A 15,845-nucleotide genomic window follows, 5' to 3' on the forward strand; every position below is an offset into this window, starting at 1 on the left:
TATTTAGACTCACTCACTGCTGGTTGACAGAGAGATGCTGTGAAGTTCTGGCCTCAGCTGTAACTTCGAATCCAACCCTCCATCTCAAAGAACTAGACCTGCGTTTCAACGTCCTAAATGACTCAGCACTGCAGCTCTTCTCTGGACAGAAGACTCTCCTGTGAGTAGAATGGGTAACACTTATAGCCTATTTGTTTCAATGGTTGTTAGATACATAGATTGATAGATGCCTTTATTTATCCCGCTGGGAAGATTCAGTCCAGATTCGGCACAGCAGTTACAGTAAAGGTTACAGATCGAGTGTCAGGTAAAGAGTAAGGAAAATAAAAAGTGTTGTCGTGTTCAGCAATACAAGGCAAAAAGACAAAACAAGAAGCGTTTGTGTTTGTGCGTGTGTGCGTGTGTGTGTGTCGTCTGTGGGGACGTGTACATGAAAGGGAATGAAGCGTGCGGAGTAAACTATTTTCTATTGGCTTTCCTTTCGTCGTTATAGGTCATATTCCAGTTGTTCTGGTCGTAACATTTTAGTTTTTCCGGAATATTTAAGAGGGTGTTATTTAAATGACGGTCGGTTTCAGCCGGCAATGCTGAGATCAAATGTACGCTAGGAAAAAATCTCTCATAATATAGGGTTGTGCTAGAAAAAGGTTTGAGAACCCCTGCTTTAAACCATAATGCTTTGGTAGGTTATACTGTATAATACTTTTTTAGGTCCGTGGTTAGACCTACAACCAATCAAAGAAAGAACGTGAATTGTTAAGGAAATAGTAACTAATTAATTCTCTATGACCTCATGCACACCAGCTCCGAATTTTCCATGCGGCAGATGGCTGTGGCAGTGCGTTTTTTCCCCAGATCGAACCCAGTTCTATTGTGCGTCTTGTCGCATGCGGTAAAAACTCATCACTCCTTTTATGACTCATTTTTTAATCCGCAGCACGGATTCCGCACAGCATTGCACACCAAATCCAATTGTTGAAAATCGTGCCTGTGTGCAAAGCCCTTTACTCTGTTACTCCAAAATGTTGTGCAATTCACCCTTTGTTAGCCTCCTGGTTGGTCCCTGACTGACCAACCAGCAGGCTCTATCTGCCTTGTCCCGCCCTGGTTCCGCCTTTTTTATGTTGAATTAGCTAAAACATAATTTTTGGAGAAATAAAAACATTTAAAAACATGCTGATTCACTATGCTGCCACTGAGCAGCTCCAATTGACTGAAACAAAGTTTGAAATTAGAATTGAGCACACAGAATAACAATATGAAGCAACTGAATTAACATGGCAGTGGATGGAATGTCCCACTGAATGTCCCTCCAAGTCAAAGCAACCAATGGCTGTGGAGAGGGGCAGGACAATGGGCGGGACTTGACAAAGGGTGAATTACAGTAATGATGTTACTTGTAACATGTTACCCTAAACACTGATATCAAGTCATATTCATATGTACTTATTACTTATTGTACTTTCTACAGAGTGAAACATGGAGGAGAAGACTGGATTAAACCTCATCTCCTTACAAGATGTGAGTATCTGTCTGTCTGTCTGTCTGTCTGTCTGTCTGTCTGTCTGTCTGTCTGTCTGTCTGTCTGTCTGTTAATTGACATTTTCTACCCTCCCTTGTTGTCCTGACTGACTAAGGCTAGGGCTCCACCAAAAAGACAAGGTTGTGCCGGCGTCGGACGGCATCAAAAAATATACAGGGGCGAATTGGGCATGGACGTCGGCAGTGGAGCACCCTTCATTAATTAACACTGGAGCGTACCCAGCCCAGTGGAGCCGAGGCATTCGAAAACCTTATCGTTTCCATACATACAGGCTTCCAATTCCATCAAAAATGTAGCAGTACTTTAAGAGAGACAGACCTGGTTCTATTATCCTGTTGTATATGTTGTACTTTGAAAACTGAAAAGAGACCTGGAATCTCACAACACGTCACCCTGCTACGCCTTGTAGATCAGCCTTGTAGATCAGCCTTGTAGATCAGCTAGACATTATGTTTAAGGTTTTAAGGAGAGACAAAAAAAAAACAAGTCATCTAGCTGACTCAGGCAATCGAGTCATATTTATCTGCCTTATTTATATCTGCCTAAGGCGACATTCACACAGGCACGTTTTATGACGATTAAAACGAATCCTATAACGTATTGTTGGAAAATACACAACGGTTGGGCATGTGTGAAGACGCATCCGTATTCTTTTTCGAATAAAAGAAACGAATGCAAATCCACAAAAAAACGGTGGTTTCGATGCGCTACCGCAAACGCTTCCCTGTTGGTGTGAATCCATCCGTCTCAAATACAGGCAATGAAACATTGTGGTAGGCTATATAGAGCCATGTGCGGGTTAAATCCATAGTTATTTATAAAAGGTTAAATCCCCCCGTCTGTTCTCATTAGATTTCTGACGATTCTGGCCGCCTCCTCCCCTCATTGATTTCTGATCACCGCTCCCTCGATTCGCACATGGTGTATTATTTGTGAGGAGTTGTTGCTCACAGTTAGATAAAAGGAAAGTGCCACTGGAGTCACTTGTATATCATATAGGCTATAGGCCTAATAAAATATAGGCCGATGTGTGGCTCTCTCGCCCTTGCTGGCGCGCGCGCTCTCTGTGCCAAATCATGTCCAAATGGAGACGCTTAACGCTGTTATGCGCGGAGCGCAGAGGGAGCCAGCGGAGGGCAAGAGACGAGAGAGAGAGAGAGAGAGAGAGAGAGAGAGAGAGAGAGAGAGAGAGAGAGAGACGTTGACGTCCTCCTCTTCGTAGATATTCATATCTTGCAATTAAAATTATTTGCTGTCTGGTTTATTGCTGGTAGATTTTGGGAGTCCCTCCGCCCTCCGCTGGTTTTATTTTGTGATCGCTCGTTGACGACCTTCGACCGCAGATAAATCGGCTAACGCCTGCGCGGCAAATTTTGCAGGGGTCCTGTGGTTATATTGTGAGTTGAACTTGAAGAATTAATAAACACAGGGAGATGGAGGAGGCATTATTATGCAGCTTGGATATACTGTATGTCCCGTGGACAGACGTGGACTCAGTGATTCCTTGTTTCGGATGATAATGTGCAGTGTGAGGGCAAACGTATCAATTAAATATGCAAGAATGTGGCAACTTCACCCCTCCCATTCGCACGACTAAACCGAATTATATTATGAGAATGTGGCCTAACTCTACTCTTTTAACACTGCTGCTTCACCCTGGCTCATTGCCTATGTTCTTCTCAGAATTTGTACAAAAGAATTACGTAACAGCGCTTTCTGTGTAATTTTGGAATTTAAAATGCATTCTGATTGGCTTAGTTCAGGAGATAGGCAATAAGGCACAAAGATGCAGCAATTTGACCAACAAGTTGCTTAGGAATTGATTCTATGAGGCTAAGGATTAAAAAAAATAGTAAATATACAGTAGCCGATCTACAAGCTCACTATGCGTTATATTATGATGTGTTGTGAGCTTGTAGAGTTCCTATAGTTCCAAAATGCTCAATCTACAAGCTGATCTACAAGCTCACAACGCTGTGTGATGAGAGACGTTGTGCACTTGTAGATACTATACTTTAAAAATTACACCTGTGCAAAGCGACACACATGCATATCTCCTTTTATGAGCCGTTCTGTCTGTGACATCAGCTTTGGTGATGTCGGTCTCTACCGTACCGGACCTAGGGACATCTCGTACTACGGACATAAGGGCTATGGGACACACAAAACCAGACGTTGGAGCCAATCTACAGTACAAGTGCACAATGAATCACATAGTGACATGTTGTGATCTTATAGATGGTCTTATAGACTGAAAATTAAATGAAAAGATTTGAATTAAAACACAAATAGCCGACCCTCTCCATCACAGTGTCACAATGCCACACTATGAGCATGTTTTTTTAAACACATAAATGATCTGCTATCTTTTGCTATTGATGTGACCTGTCTGCCTGCCTGCCTGCCTGCCTGCCTGTCTGTCTGTCTGTCTGTCTGTCTGTCTGTCTGTCTGTCTGTCTGTCTGCATCAAGATGAATGTCAGCTTGTTGATAATTTCAAAACAACAAATATAGTAGAAATTTGCTCGTTATATGCTGTGAGCTTTAGATTGACTGTCATGTGTGTCTGTGTGTCTGCATCAAGATGAATTCTGAGCTTGTCGATAGGCTGTTTCAAAATAACAAAAATAGAAGATCTACAAGCTCACAACATGTTGCATTATTCAATGTGAGCTTTAGAGCTTTTGTCTTTATTTTGCAAAAATAGCAGATCTACTAACTGTAAGCTCACAAGATGTCACACGTTGTGAGCTTGTCGATCATCTTGTAGATAAGCTTTATTTAAAACATGTATATTGTAGACAAGAAAAAGACTGGGTGAAGATTCAAAAAACTGAAGTGTGATGAAGGTGCTCTTTGGTAGAGAAAGGAGGAATCAAAAGAAAAAAGGAAACCAAGGCACTCTTCTTTAAACATTTAAAAAGCCTTTAATATTTCATGGATAGTTCATATGAATAATACAATTAAAAATGGGATAACCCATGCGTTTCGGCTGACAGCCTTCCTCAGGGTATTGTAGATTTATGAATACAGTGGTTCTCAAAGTGGGGTCACTCAGTGAATGATGTTTTTAATGTTTACTGTATTGTTTTCTCATCAGATTTCTATCTGCTCACACTGGACGCAAACACAGCACACAGAAGTCTCTCTCTGTCTGAGGACAACAGGAAGGTGACTCGGGTGAAACAGCGTCATTCATATCCTGATCATCCGGACAGGTTTGAAGGACAGGTCCAGGTTCTGTGTACAGAGGGTCTGACTGGACGCTGTTACTGGGAGGTAGAGAGGAGTGGAGAGGTTAAGATAGGAGTGACTTGCAGAGGAATCGGTAGGAAAGGACAGGATGAGGACTGTATGCTTGGATACCAGGACATGTCCTGGATTCTGGCCTGTAGTGATGGTGACCTTGGTAACAGTTACTCTGTCAGACACAATAGTAAGGTCACTTACCTTCCCCTCTGTCCATCTGACTCCAACAGAGTAGCATTGTATCTGGACTATCCTGCTGGGACTCTGTCCTTCTATGAAGTGTCCTCAGACACACTGACACACCTGTACACCTTCCAGGACACATTCACTGAACCTCTCTATGCTGGGTTCTATTTGAGGTCTGACACCTCAGTGTGTCTGTGTGAGCAGAGATAGTCTATGTGAGGACGACATCAGGTCGCCATGGTTACTCAACATGTTTAAGTGAGTCCAGGTTGTTATCGTTACCACTTTTGCCCCTAGTGGATTAAAAATGTATTGGACCTCTGGGGGTCCAATAAAAATAGTCCCATTTCCTTTGCATCAGTCATCACCGCAGCTTTAGATCTGAGATTAGATTAGATCAGATTAGATTAGATTCAACTAGAAAGATGCAATTCTTGGAAATTGCTAAAGTGTGGTTGCACTGATCTACTGGGAACTGAATTCCGTCTTACCATTTATAGTATTATATATTGCAATGTCACATGAAGCATGACAACAAGTGAGTCATGACCAAAAGCTTCACTTTTCAGTTTACAAAAAGCAGGTTCACATTGCTGGCAAAAAATCCTCTGGCCGAAAATAGTATGTTGCCTATAGCTATATAGCAACCACACTAATTAGATTAGAATAGATTAACTTAACTGCAGCGCTGCTCAAACCTCCACTCCTCACATTTATAAATATGTATCATAACTACTGTCAATTGTGATTATGTAAATAGCACAGTATCATACTTGTCTCTTATGTAAACACATATTTTGATACAGTATGTGATATTTGACACAATAGACAGAGGAACAGTGTTTATTTTATCATGTAATTATCACAGTATCATTGTTGCTGACTGGGGTCCCACATGTTTCTGTATTTGGGACCCTCCTTTTATTCCCCCCTCTACACCAGACGGACACAATTGTGAGCTCTTAGATCTGCTATTTTCAGCTAATTTTGATCTATTATGATAACAGCAGAACAGTGACTCTAGGGTTGATATGTTTAACTCTTTCCTCTCCTAATGTTGTGAGCATATTGTTGTTTGACCAGACTTCATGTCATTTACTCTCATGTTTGTAAATCACTCTGGATTCAAACATCTACTAAATGTCTGTCTGTATTTATTCATAAATTAAAGGTCATATGAAATCAAAATGTCATGTTTGTAATTTTATTGTTTTTCTTAATGTTTCCTGACCTCAATTACACACAAAAAAAACATAGCTTTTCAAAATTAACTGGGACGATGACAATGTAGAGGATGACTTTAGTCTAGTAAATCTAGGGGAAAAATACACTCAGGTTGGACAAAATTGTATTATTTAGTTTTTCAACTGATTCTGTTAGGAAATTAGGTCTACTAGCCAGGATAAAAAAAATCAGCTTTAAGTAGGATGTGAGGGGTCTAACTAGGGGTTTGTCATGATGCTGAATCCATTGCAAGCATTTGTTTTGCACAAAAAAACATTCCTTGGGCTAAAAGTGGCCCCAGAAAATGATGGTTTAGTGATGAAAAGTGATGAGTCATCAAAGAAATCTTCTTTTGTTGGCGTTTTCTGGGGCCAATGAATGTTTTTTGTGCAAAACAAATGCTTGCAATGGATTCAGCATCATGACAAACCCCTAGTTAGACCCCTCACATCCTACTTAAAGCAGATCTTTTTTCTGGGTATTTTCCTCCTGTATAGAAAGTCGATGGGAGCCCAACTTGATTTGGCCACTGTGGGTATTTGCAGTGAGCAGATAATGGTAGATCTTTTATCCTGGCTAGTAGACCTAATTTTCTAACAGAAAATAATACAATTTTGTCCAACCTCTGCCTTCATTTTATCGGACTGTCAACTCAAACTCAAAAACATGGTTACAAGATGGAGACAGCAGGGTGCCCCTAGCCCTAGGACTTTGGGGCAAGGCAAGACTGTGCAGTGTCTGCAGCTAATCATGAAAAACAATGGACCAATCGTTGATTTTGTTTTGGTCCATTTTCCCCAAACTTTGTGAAAATTCTAGTGCTGTCCAAAGATTAAATATTTTAATTGCGATTAATCGCATGATTTAGCTAGTTAATCGCGCGATTAATCGCAAATAAGTCATCAGCTTTTATCAGTTCACAATGTAACTTGATATCTTTCAAGTCTTTTGTGGCCCTATTAACTTTGGAGTGGAAAAATATGCTGGCTTTATGTGAAAGTATGTTAATCTTTTATTCAAAATCAATTAAAAACCCAAATAAATCATAATGGTATTGCATTAAACAGACTGCAGCTGATGGGTATACGGATCTGCTTAATTTACTTAATCTGATTACTGTTGTGTCCACCTTTATGCTTTAATTATATTTGATATCAAGAGGGATGGACCTTTTAGCCAAAATAGCCAATATTGAAGCCAATGTTTGACCATTTTAGTTAATTACTTGTGAGACAATTAGAGATATTAATAAAATAATTAATTGTCACTTTATAAATGTGCAGATACCCTGTATATGTATGTTGGAATGTTTACTGTTGAGTGAGAAAACAATATTGCACACTAAGCTAATCATCTGGAGACCTCCCCAAATAATAGTTGAGATAATAATGTTGAGAAACAGTGTCCAGATGCCAAATGGCTATAATATATAAATATGCGATTAATTGCGATTAAAATAATTAATCGCGATTAACATAACAGTGAGTTAATCACGATTAATTTAGTTTACTCGAACAGCACTAGAAAATTCATATCTGAGAATGAGCATCTATTTTCAGTGTCACTCAGAGGCGTAATTTGACCAATATCTAGGGTGTTGCAAGGAATGGAGTTTGTCCACTTGTGTGAAAAATGTCGGGTTTTATCTGGTTTTGGGTGTTTTTTTTTATTATTTCAGTTTCGGGTGTTTATTCCCCACACAACAGTCTAACAAGTATGACAGTTGCAGCAAGATATTTGGTAGGCTACGAGAGATATTTGTTTAAGAAGTGCCAATAAGAATAAACCATTTGATAATCTCTGCTATAATTTCTAAATGGCTACAAAACATTTTGTTTGATGCAGGACAATAATTATTTTAATAACAATAAGGGAATATCAGTGAATAATAATACTTTAATACATTTTAAACCCCCTTTTAATTATTATTTTTCAAAATGTTGAAAAATAAGTTATTTTCTTAACATCATTAATTTTCAAGCCTAATCTTTAAGTACTGTTCGGATATTGCAGTTATGTACAGGTATATTCATAGCCAGACAACCAGAGAGAGAGACAAGAGAGAGAGAGAGAGAGAGCGATTGAGAGCTGATCACTTAACATTCCAATCAATCAACTCAATTGTCGCCAGCTGATCTCTGTGTGAAACCTACTGTAGACTCCAGTGAGCAGTTGGTTAATTCTTTAAAAAATCATAACTCTTGACAGGAATGAGCTAGAGACTTACTTTTTTTCCTAAATACTCAGAAATGCTAGGGTGTTGACACCCTGGAGGCCCAAATGACGCCCCTGGTGTCACTTCAAAGAACTGGTTCGCTCAACTCATTTGTAGAATGGTCGTGTTTCAGGGTATCTTGGGTGCGGAATTCGAGGTAAAGTATGAAGAGAAGCAACCCGCACTCACGTTATAAGAGTCTTTTTTAACAAATAAACAGCAGCAGCAGTAGTCAGGACATGCAGACGCGTTTCGGCCGTTAGGCCATCATCAGTGTAACTGAATTACTAGTTCAGGGTACATATAGATTACTATGCTTTGTCATACAATCAATACAGCTGTGTCTCATTATCAAATGACATCACTAGGTAAAAAAAAATAATAGTAAAAGCGAAAAACAATCAATGCATCCTTATCTGTGGGGATATGAATGCCCATACACAAGAAAGAGATGATTTTGTCGTTGTAGAGGGTGATAGGTGGAACCCTGACGAAAACATTGGTGAAATTGAGTGCCATACGGGAAAGATGGAAAGGTTCAACATCCCTTTAAAAAGAAAATCAGCTGATGTACACAGAGACTTTGGAAACTATGGCAACGCGTTGTTAGATCTATGCAGAAATCTTGAGTTATGCATCATGAACGGAAGATGTGGGGCCGACAGAAACATTGGAAAAGTAACTACAAGTGAAAATAGCCTAATTGATTATATTATTGGCTCCCCATTTATTGTGAGCAAGGTCAGAGGTTTCTGTGTACATGAATTTGACCCCCTGTTCTCAGATAAACATTGTTTGGTAGAAGTGTCTTTGGAAGCAAATATTGAAAGGGTTCATCACCAGGCCAAGGGCCCAATGAAGTATGCTGAAAATAGTGATAATCTAATTGGGAAATGGGATGCACACAAGGTGGATGAGTACATAGAACATATCCAGATTGATAAAGTGAACAAACTGTTAATTGATCAAGATGAACTATCAGTAGATGTAATAACAAGGGAAGCAAGTAGTATCCTGATTAGTAGTGCAGTAGCCACATTTCCTAAAAGCAAAGCTAGACCTAGAAATGCTCAGAAACGGTGCGGAAAGGGGGGGGGGGGGCTCGGAATGGGGCTTCGGAAGGGGGGTGTTAGAAGTGGGGGTGACAAGTGGGGGTGACTGTGTGTCTCTGTTTTGGCATAATACTGTGTATTTCTGTGCATCTGTGCTTCCGGGTCAAAATGACCCGAACAGCACTTAAGGTTCAAAAAATATGAGGGGGGTGTAGCATGGGTGTAGTGCAAAAATATTTTTTTTACATGTTCATCTCAGAAGAATCTTTAAGGCCAGTGAGTTTCAGGTGGAAACAATTTAAACTTCTACCTTTTTTTTCCAAATGAAAATGTAAAACGGGTCAAAATGACCCGAACAGCACTTAAGGGTTAAGAGAACTGTTGAGTACAAAGACTAAAAATCCAAAGCTTTACTGGAAGATGCTTAATGGCCCTGGTGGAAAGAAGGAACATTGTCCAATCCCACCGGAAGATCTCCTCAACCACTTTAGGGCACAATCAGACTGGGAGGTGCAAATGAGCCCAATACCAGAGATTGACTCTGAAACACATCCCCATGATGATGGTGTTCTAAATGTTAGGTTTACAGAGCAGGAAATCAAGGAAGTTGTTTCTAAATTAAAATCGGGCAAGGCAGCAGGAATTGACCAAGTTCTGAACGAGTACATTAAAAGCACAGCAAACATATTCATGCCACTATATGTATCCTTGTTTAATAAGATTCTTCACTCTGGTATCTTCCCTGAGGATTGGACGCATGGTCTGATTGTACTAATTTTCAAGAAGAAAGGAAGTATTGATGATTGTAATAATTATAGAGGCATTACGCTTCTGGGTTGCTTGGGCAAACTGTTTACAAATATACTAAATACAAGACTGACTAACTTCTGTGAGAATAGCTCTATCCTGAGTGAAAATCAGGCAGGATTCAGGAAAAACTACTCCACTACTGACCATATTTTTGTCCTGAAGCATATTATTGATCTAGTATGCTTTAAGAAGAAGAGACTATTCTGTACCTTTATAGATTACAGCAAGGCATTTGATACAGTTTGGAGGGATGCCCCCTGGTATAAAATGTCAAAAGTAGGTATCAAGGGTAAATTTATGGAAGTTGTAAGGAATATGTACGAAAATGTTAAATCATGTGTTTTTGTGAATGGTTTAAAGTCAGAGTTCTTTGTAAGTCTAGCAGGAGTCAGACAGGGAGAAAATCTCTCGTGCCACAGCAGAACAACGCCTGTCTCTGTCTAAAGGGAACAGAAAAGTAACACTAATGAACGGACAGCAATCATACCCTGATCACCCAGAGAGATTCATTGAATGGCTTCAGGTTCTGAGTAAGGACGGTCTGACTGGACGATGTTACTGGGAGGTAAAGTGCAGTGGAGACTTTGTTAATATAGCAGTCTCTTATAAAGATATCAGCCGAAAAGGAACTTGTGGTGAATGTGGATTTGGATTAAATGACAAATCTTGGTCTTTGGAGTGTTCTAAAGGAGAAGGTTATGTTTTCAGACACAGAGGCTTTGAAACTCAAATATCAGGTCCTGTGTCGTGCAGAATAGGAGTGTACCTGGATCACCGTGCAGGCACTCTGTCTTTCTTCAGCATCGGTGACGCAATGACTCTCCTGCACAAAGTTCAGACCACATTCACCCAGACCCTCTATCCTGGATTTTGGCTCCGATCGCTTACTGATGGTTCTGTTGAGTTTTGTAATCTGTAATAGATCAGATGGAGTGTTCCTCCCTCATGACAACATTCACCAAACAAACACCAAATGGTGTACTTACTTCTAAAACAAACAACAAAAAGTAAAACTAGCCAACTGACAAGAAGGTGTTGCCTTGTGTTGAAAGTTGTTTTATTAATAATTTTGAAAATGTTCGCATACTGTATTTAGAGCTCAATCATTAGACAATTCTTGAACATTTAAGCTGGCATAGCCGCCTGGGCACCCCTGACAGACAGCATGTCGCAGTAACGAGTCCCGATCTCGACAACCCTTCTGTTCATCTATCAAAAAAGGCAGCAAAAGACCCCAAAAATATCTTTGAGATTAAGGAATCAATGAATAGAGTTTTCAGTCAGTTTTGTTGGTGGAGAAGAGAAGATGTTTTCATATTTTTGTCATATCATTTTGTCATCCTGTCTGGATGCTGTAATAGTTCTTTCTTGCATTTACTTATCTGATAATTGCCATCATGAGCATTAAAAATTGTCAGTTTGATTCATTACGTCACACAATGTTCACTTGGGTTTTGTTTAAATCAACAACGCAAATCTAACATGATTTATTCTATGAACAAAACTGCTTAATAAAAACAAAATGTTTGTAATTCATACTGTAATATGTTATTCAATCATCTGACTACTGTATAATCATCAACGTAAAGGAGTAGTTCACCCCCAAAATAGTCATGCCATGGAGACTAGAGTTCAATAATTTTTTTTAGTTTTTTGTCGCATTCCTAAGACAAAAATGTGATAACAATAAATTTACCCCCATTCATTCCGGATGGTGACCCGTTTCGAAACGGGTCACCATCCGGAATCAATGGGGGTAAATTTACTCAAATCAATTTTTTGTCTTAGGAATGTGACAAAAACCAAAAAATATTATTGAACTCTAGTCTCCATGGCATGACTAATCAATAGAAAAAAAGCCATTTTGGGGGTGAACTACTCCTTTAAGTTCTTTCCAATATAGTTGGAAATTCTTGTAGATTTAGGTAGTTAATTATTGACTTGGTGTAAATAATTATTGACGGATGGGGCCATGGGGGTGTGGCACACATGCTTACATTTTTTTTTTCTTCTTTTGTTTCAGTATACCCTGGTTCATTTAGGAGTGGGTTTGTGACCAATCCAAATCACATTGATCCCAAGGCACTGAATGGAGTTTAAAAGCCTACTTATTTTGAATAAATAATTGATTGAAGTAACACATCTGGTCAATGGTCATTCCATGAGATGGGTGCAATATGTTCTCTCAGTTAAATGAAGTAACCTATTTCATTTCATCAGTAAAACACTTTAACTTCACAGAAAACATGGTTTTCTCACTTCAGCACAAAATGTAAAGTATAATTACAGTATACACTAAATGTTCATCTCTAGAGTTTGCACTTATGTCTCACTACCAATCCGACCAATATGCCCATATACTGTATGAAGATACATTTATCATTTGTCAGATCACTGATTGAGATCACTGATGTCATCAGTATATGCCCATATTTCGCCATGCCCCCTATATAGCTGACTGATTTGTTTGCGCCTGATGCCATGACACTTGAGGTTACACTCCATATTTGGGCGTAGCTGCATTTGGAACTCCTTATTTGGTTATGGCTGAGTCATGAGCATGATGACATGGGCTGCTGGCCTGCCAGTAATTCTATCCACGAGTTTCCTACGCCCCATAGTGCATTGCGCAAATGTCTGCATCGATCTTCCGCCGCCGATTTACAAGCTCACAACGGATTGCATCTGCGACGCGACGTGAGCTTGTATGTCTGCTTTTAAACCCGGAAGTTTGGTCCTGATAGTCTCCAGTAAACTCCTGCGGAAACTTGTGGATATAAAATTACAATGGTTATATTGCAAATATCCTTACACCTGACCCAGCAAGCAAAATTACATCATGATGACATTGTGATGACATGTCATGTCATGTCATGTCATGTCATGTCACAACGTAATTTGGTTTGCTGGGGCTCGTAGCCTACAGTACAAATTCGTTTATGGTGTCACACATGGCAAATAATTCTGACTTTCAATAAGAACAGATCAATAAGAACAGACCAGGATAGAAAACATTATGTGATTTGGTCTCAATATCACACATTTTGTATAAAATAGATATTGTACAGAATAGCCATGTATAAATTAAACTGTATATTAATTAGTTCAATCAGAAACGTATGCCGACATGTAGACATTACTGGAGGATCTGTTCTGCAGAGAGCACTATGTTCCAGTGCAGTCAGGTTCCAGGAGGAGACAGCCCCGTCCATCACAGATGCTGGACAATCATCCAAAGAGTTCAGTCTCTACCCACCGATACCCGGTGAGGTCAGCCCACTGAGGTGGGCAGGGCAGACGTTTGAGGAGCTGCCGATTGCTCACGTTAAAGCCACATACAATAATACACATATCCAGGTGACAGACAGTGCAGGTGTGTCAATGGTGAGGACTTCTTGTGGGACAGAGGGCTTCAAGAACGTTAAGAAGTCCACCCCCATTGCTGCACAGACCGCTGGGATATCTGCAGCCTCTAAAGCCACAGGGAAGGGAATCACCTATGTCCGTGTGGTGGTGAAAGGCCTTGGACCAGGGCGGTTGGCTGCCCTCAAAGGTTTGACCATGGGAGGTCTGGAGGTGGTGTCCATCACAGACAACACCCCTGTACCCCACAACGGATGTCGCCCACGGAAAGCCAGAAGGATATGACCTTATCACCATGGCTGCACAACATGATAATAATAATAATAATGATAATAGGTGATTTGATCAAGAGTACAGTTATTCAGATACCCTCTAGGTCTAGTGGTTCTCAAACATTTTCATATCAGGGACCTCCAAATGAATAGGCCTATATATTTGTCCACAGACCCCTAAATATTTTGTGCCAAAGACCACCATACAAGATTTGTGATGCACTTCGTAGGCTATCTACTCTCTCACAATGTGTCACACCGTGACATGATGTGAACTTGTACAGAAGCTATTTTTAAATATATCATGTTTCACTGCCCACTTTGAAAGCCACTGCTCTAAGGAGATATCAGAGGCAACGTATTTTTACACTAGGATGTATGTTTCTTGAAATACAGTGATACAGTTACTGTATGTGCAAGCTCTGACCAGTTATGTTTTAGTTGAACAGTTGTTATTTTATTTTATTTTAGTTAAGTTTAGTTTAGTTAAGTTTAGTTTAGTTTAGTTATGCTCTATCAAGGTCTGTTTGTGTTTGCACCCCATCTTTAATTTTCCATCCAAAACATACGCTGGATGTCATTTACTTATTATTTCTGCTATCAATTAATCAAAATATGTAATTAATTAATGCACAAAACAAAAATATCCCAATCAGAAAAGGATAGACTACGTCAGAAATTACAGTGAGATCAGATTTTTACTGCTTTTGCCCTGTTTACATACAGTAATGAATCACAGTGAACTACACACTGCCTCCTTTTGACGCACTCACAGCCAGGAATAACCTCCCCATGTTATGTGATCTCTGAAGATATAAATATGAACTTAGCTCAGTTCTGTTATGTTTGTCAGACAGTCTTCAGTAAAATGGCGCAGCAAGGAGTGCATCTGGATGAGGAACAATTCTGCTGTTCGATCTGTCTGGATCTACTGAAGGATCCAGTGACTGTTCCCTGTGGACACAACTACTGTATGGGCTGTATTAAAGGATGTTGGGATCAGGAGAACTTGAAGGGCATCTACAGCTGTCCACAGTGCAGGGAGACTTTTAACCCAAGGCCTGTTCTGAAGAAAAACATCATGTTGGCTGAAGTGATGGAGACACTGAAGAAGTCAGGACAATCTGTTCCTCCAATTCACTGCCATGCGGGACCTGGGGATGTGGTCTGTGATGTCTGCACTGGGAGAAAACTGAAAGCTGTGAAGACTTGTCTTCAGTGTCTGGCCTCTTACTGTGACACTCACCTCCAGCCTCACTATCAGTCTCCTGCCTTTAAGAAACACAAGCTGGTCAAAGCCTCCGGCAAGCTTCAGGAGAACATCTGCTCTCGTCACGACGAGGTGAGGAAGATTTTCTGTCGTACTGATCAGCAGTGTATCTGTTGTCTTTGCTCCTTGGAAGAACACAAAGGTCACGATATGATCTCAGCTGTAGCAGAACGGACGGTGAGACAGAAAGAGCTCAGTAAAAGACAGCAGAACATCCAGCTGAGAATCCAGGACAGAGAGAAAGACGTGAGGGTGCTTCAGCAGGAGGTGGAGTCTATCAATCACTCTTCTGACAGAGCAGTGGAGAACAGTGACACCATCTTCACTGAGCTCATCACTTCCATTGAGGCGAAACGATCGGAGGTGAGGGAGCATATCAGGGGCCAGCAGAAAAGTGGAGTGCGTCGGGCTGAAGAACTGAGGAAGTGTGTGGAGCAAGAGATTACTGAACTGAGGAGGAGACATGCTGAGCTGGAGCAGCTCTCACACACAGAGGATCACATCCATTTTCTACACAGTTACACCTCCCTGCCAAGGATCAGTGAATCTACACACCCAGTCAGCAGCATTGTCTCTCCTGCTCTGAGCTACTTAGAATACTTGACTGCAGCTGTGTCAAAGTTGAGATATAAACTAGAGGACATACTTAAAGGGATATAACA

The 15,845-nt window shown here is 40.3% G+C and overlaps 2 protein-coding genes across 2 annotated transcripts; both read left to right on the plus strand.

The window, feature by feature from the left end:
• Positions 1-13,353: 13,353 nt before the first annotated feature.
• Positions 13,354-13,926, plus strand: LOC308301388 (small ribosomal subunit protein uS11m-like; the record flags this gene model as incomplete). Its single annotated transcript, XM_080745362.1, has 1 exon — positions 13,354-13,926. The coding sequence occupies one exon, from the start codon at positions 13,354-13,356 to the stop codon at positions 13,924-13,926; it is 573 nt and encodes a 190-aa protein (XP_080601488.1).
• An 855-nt stretch (positions 13,927-14,781) lies between these two features.
• On the plus strand, positions 14,782-15,843 carry LOC308301046 (E3 ubiquitin/ISG15 ligase TRIM25-like; the record flags this gene model as incomplete). Its single annotated transcript, XM_080744944.1, has 1 exon — positions 14,782-15,843. The coding sequence occupies one exon, from the start codon at positions 14,782-14,784 to the stop codon at positions 15,841-15,843; it is 1,062 nt and encodes a 353-aa protein (XP_080601070.1).
• Between the last annotated feature and the right edge of the window lie 2 nt (positions 15,844-15,845).

The sequence above is a fragment of the Nannobrachium achirus genome (assembly GCF_963921795.1).
Source record: "Nannobrachium achirus genome assembly, chromosome: 16".
Lineage (NCBI taxonomy): Eukaryota > Metazoa > Chordata > Actinopteri > Myctophiformes > Myctophidae > Nannobrachium > Nannobrachium achirus.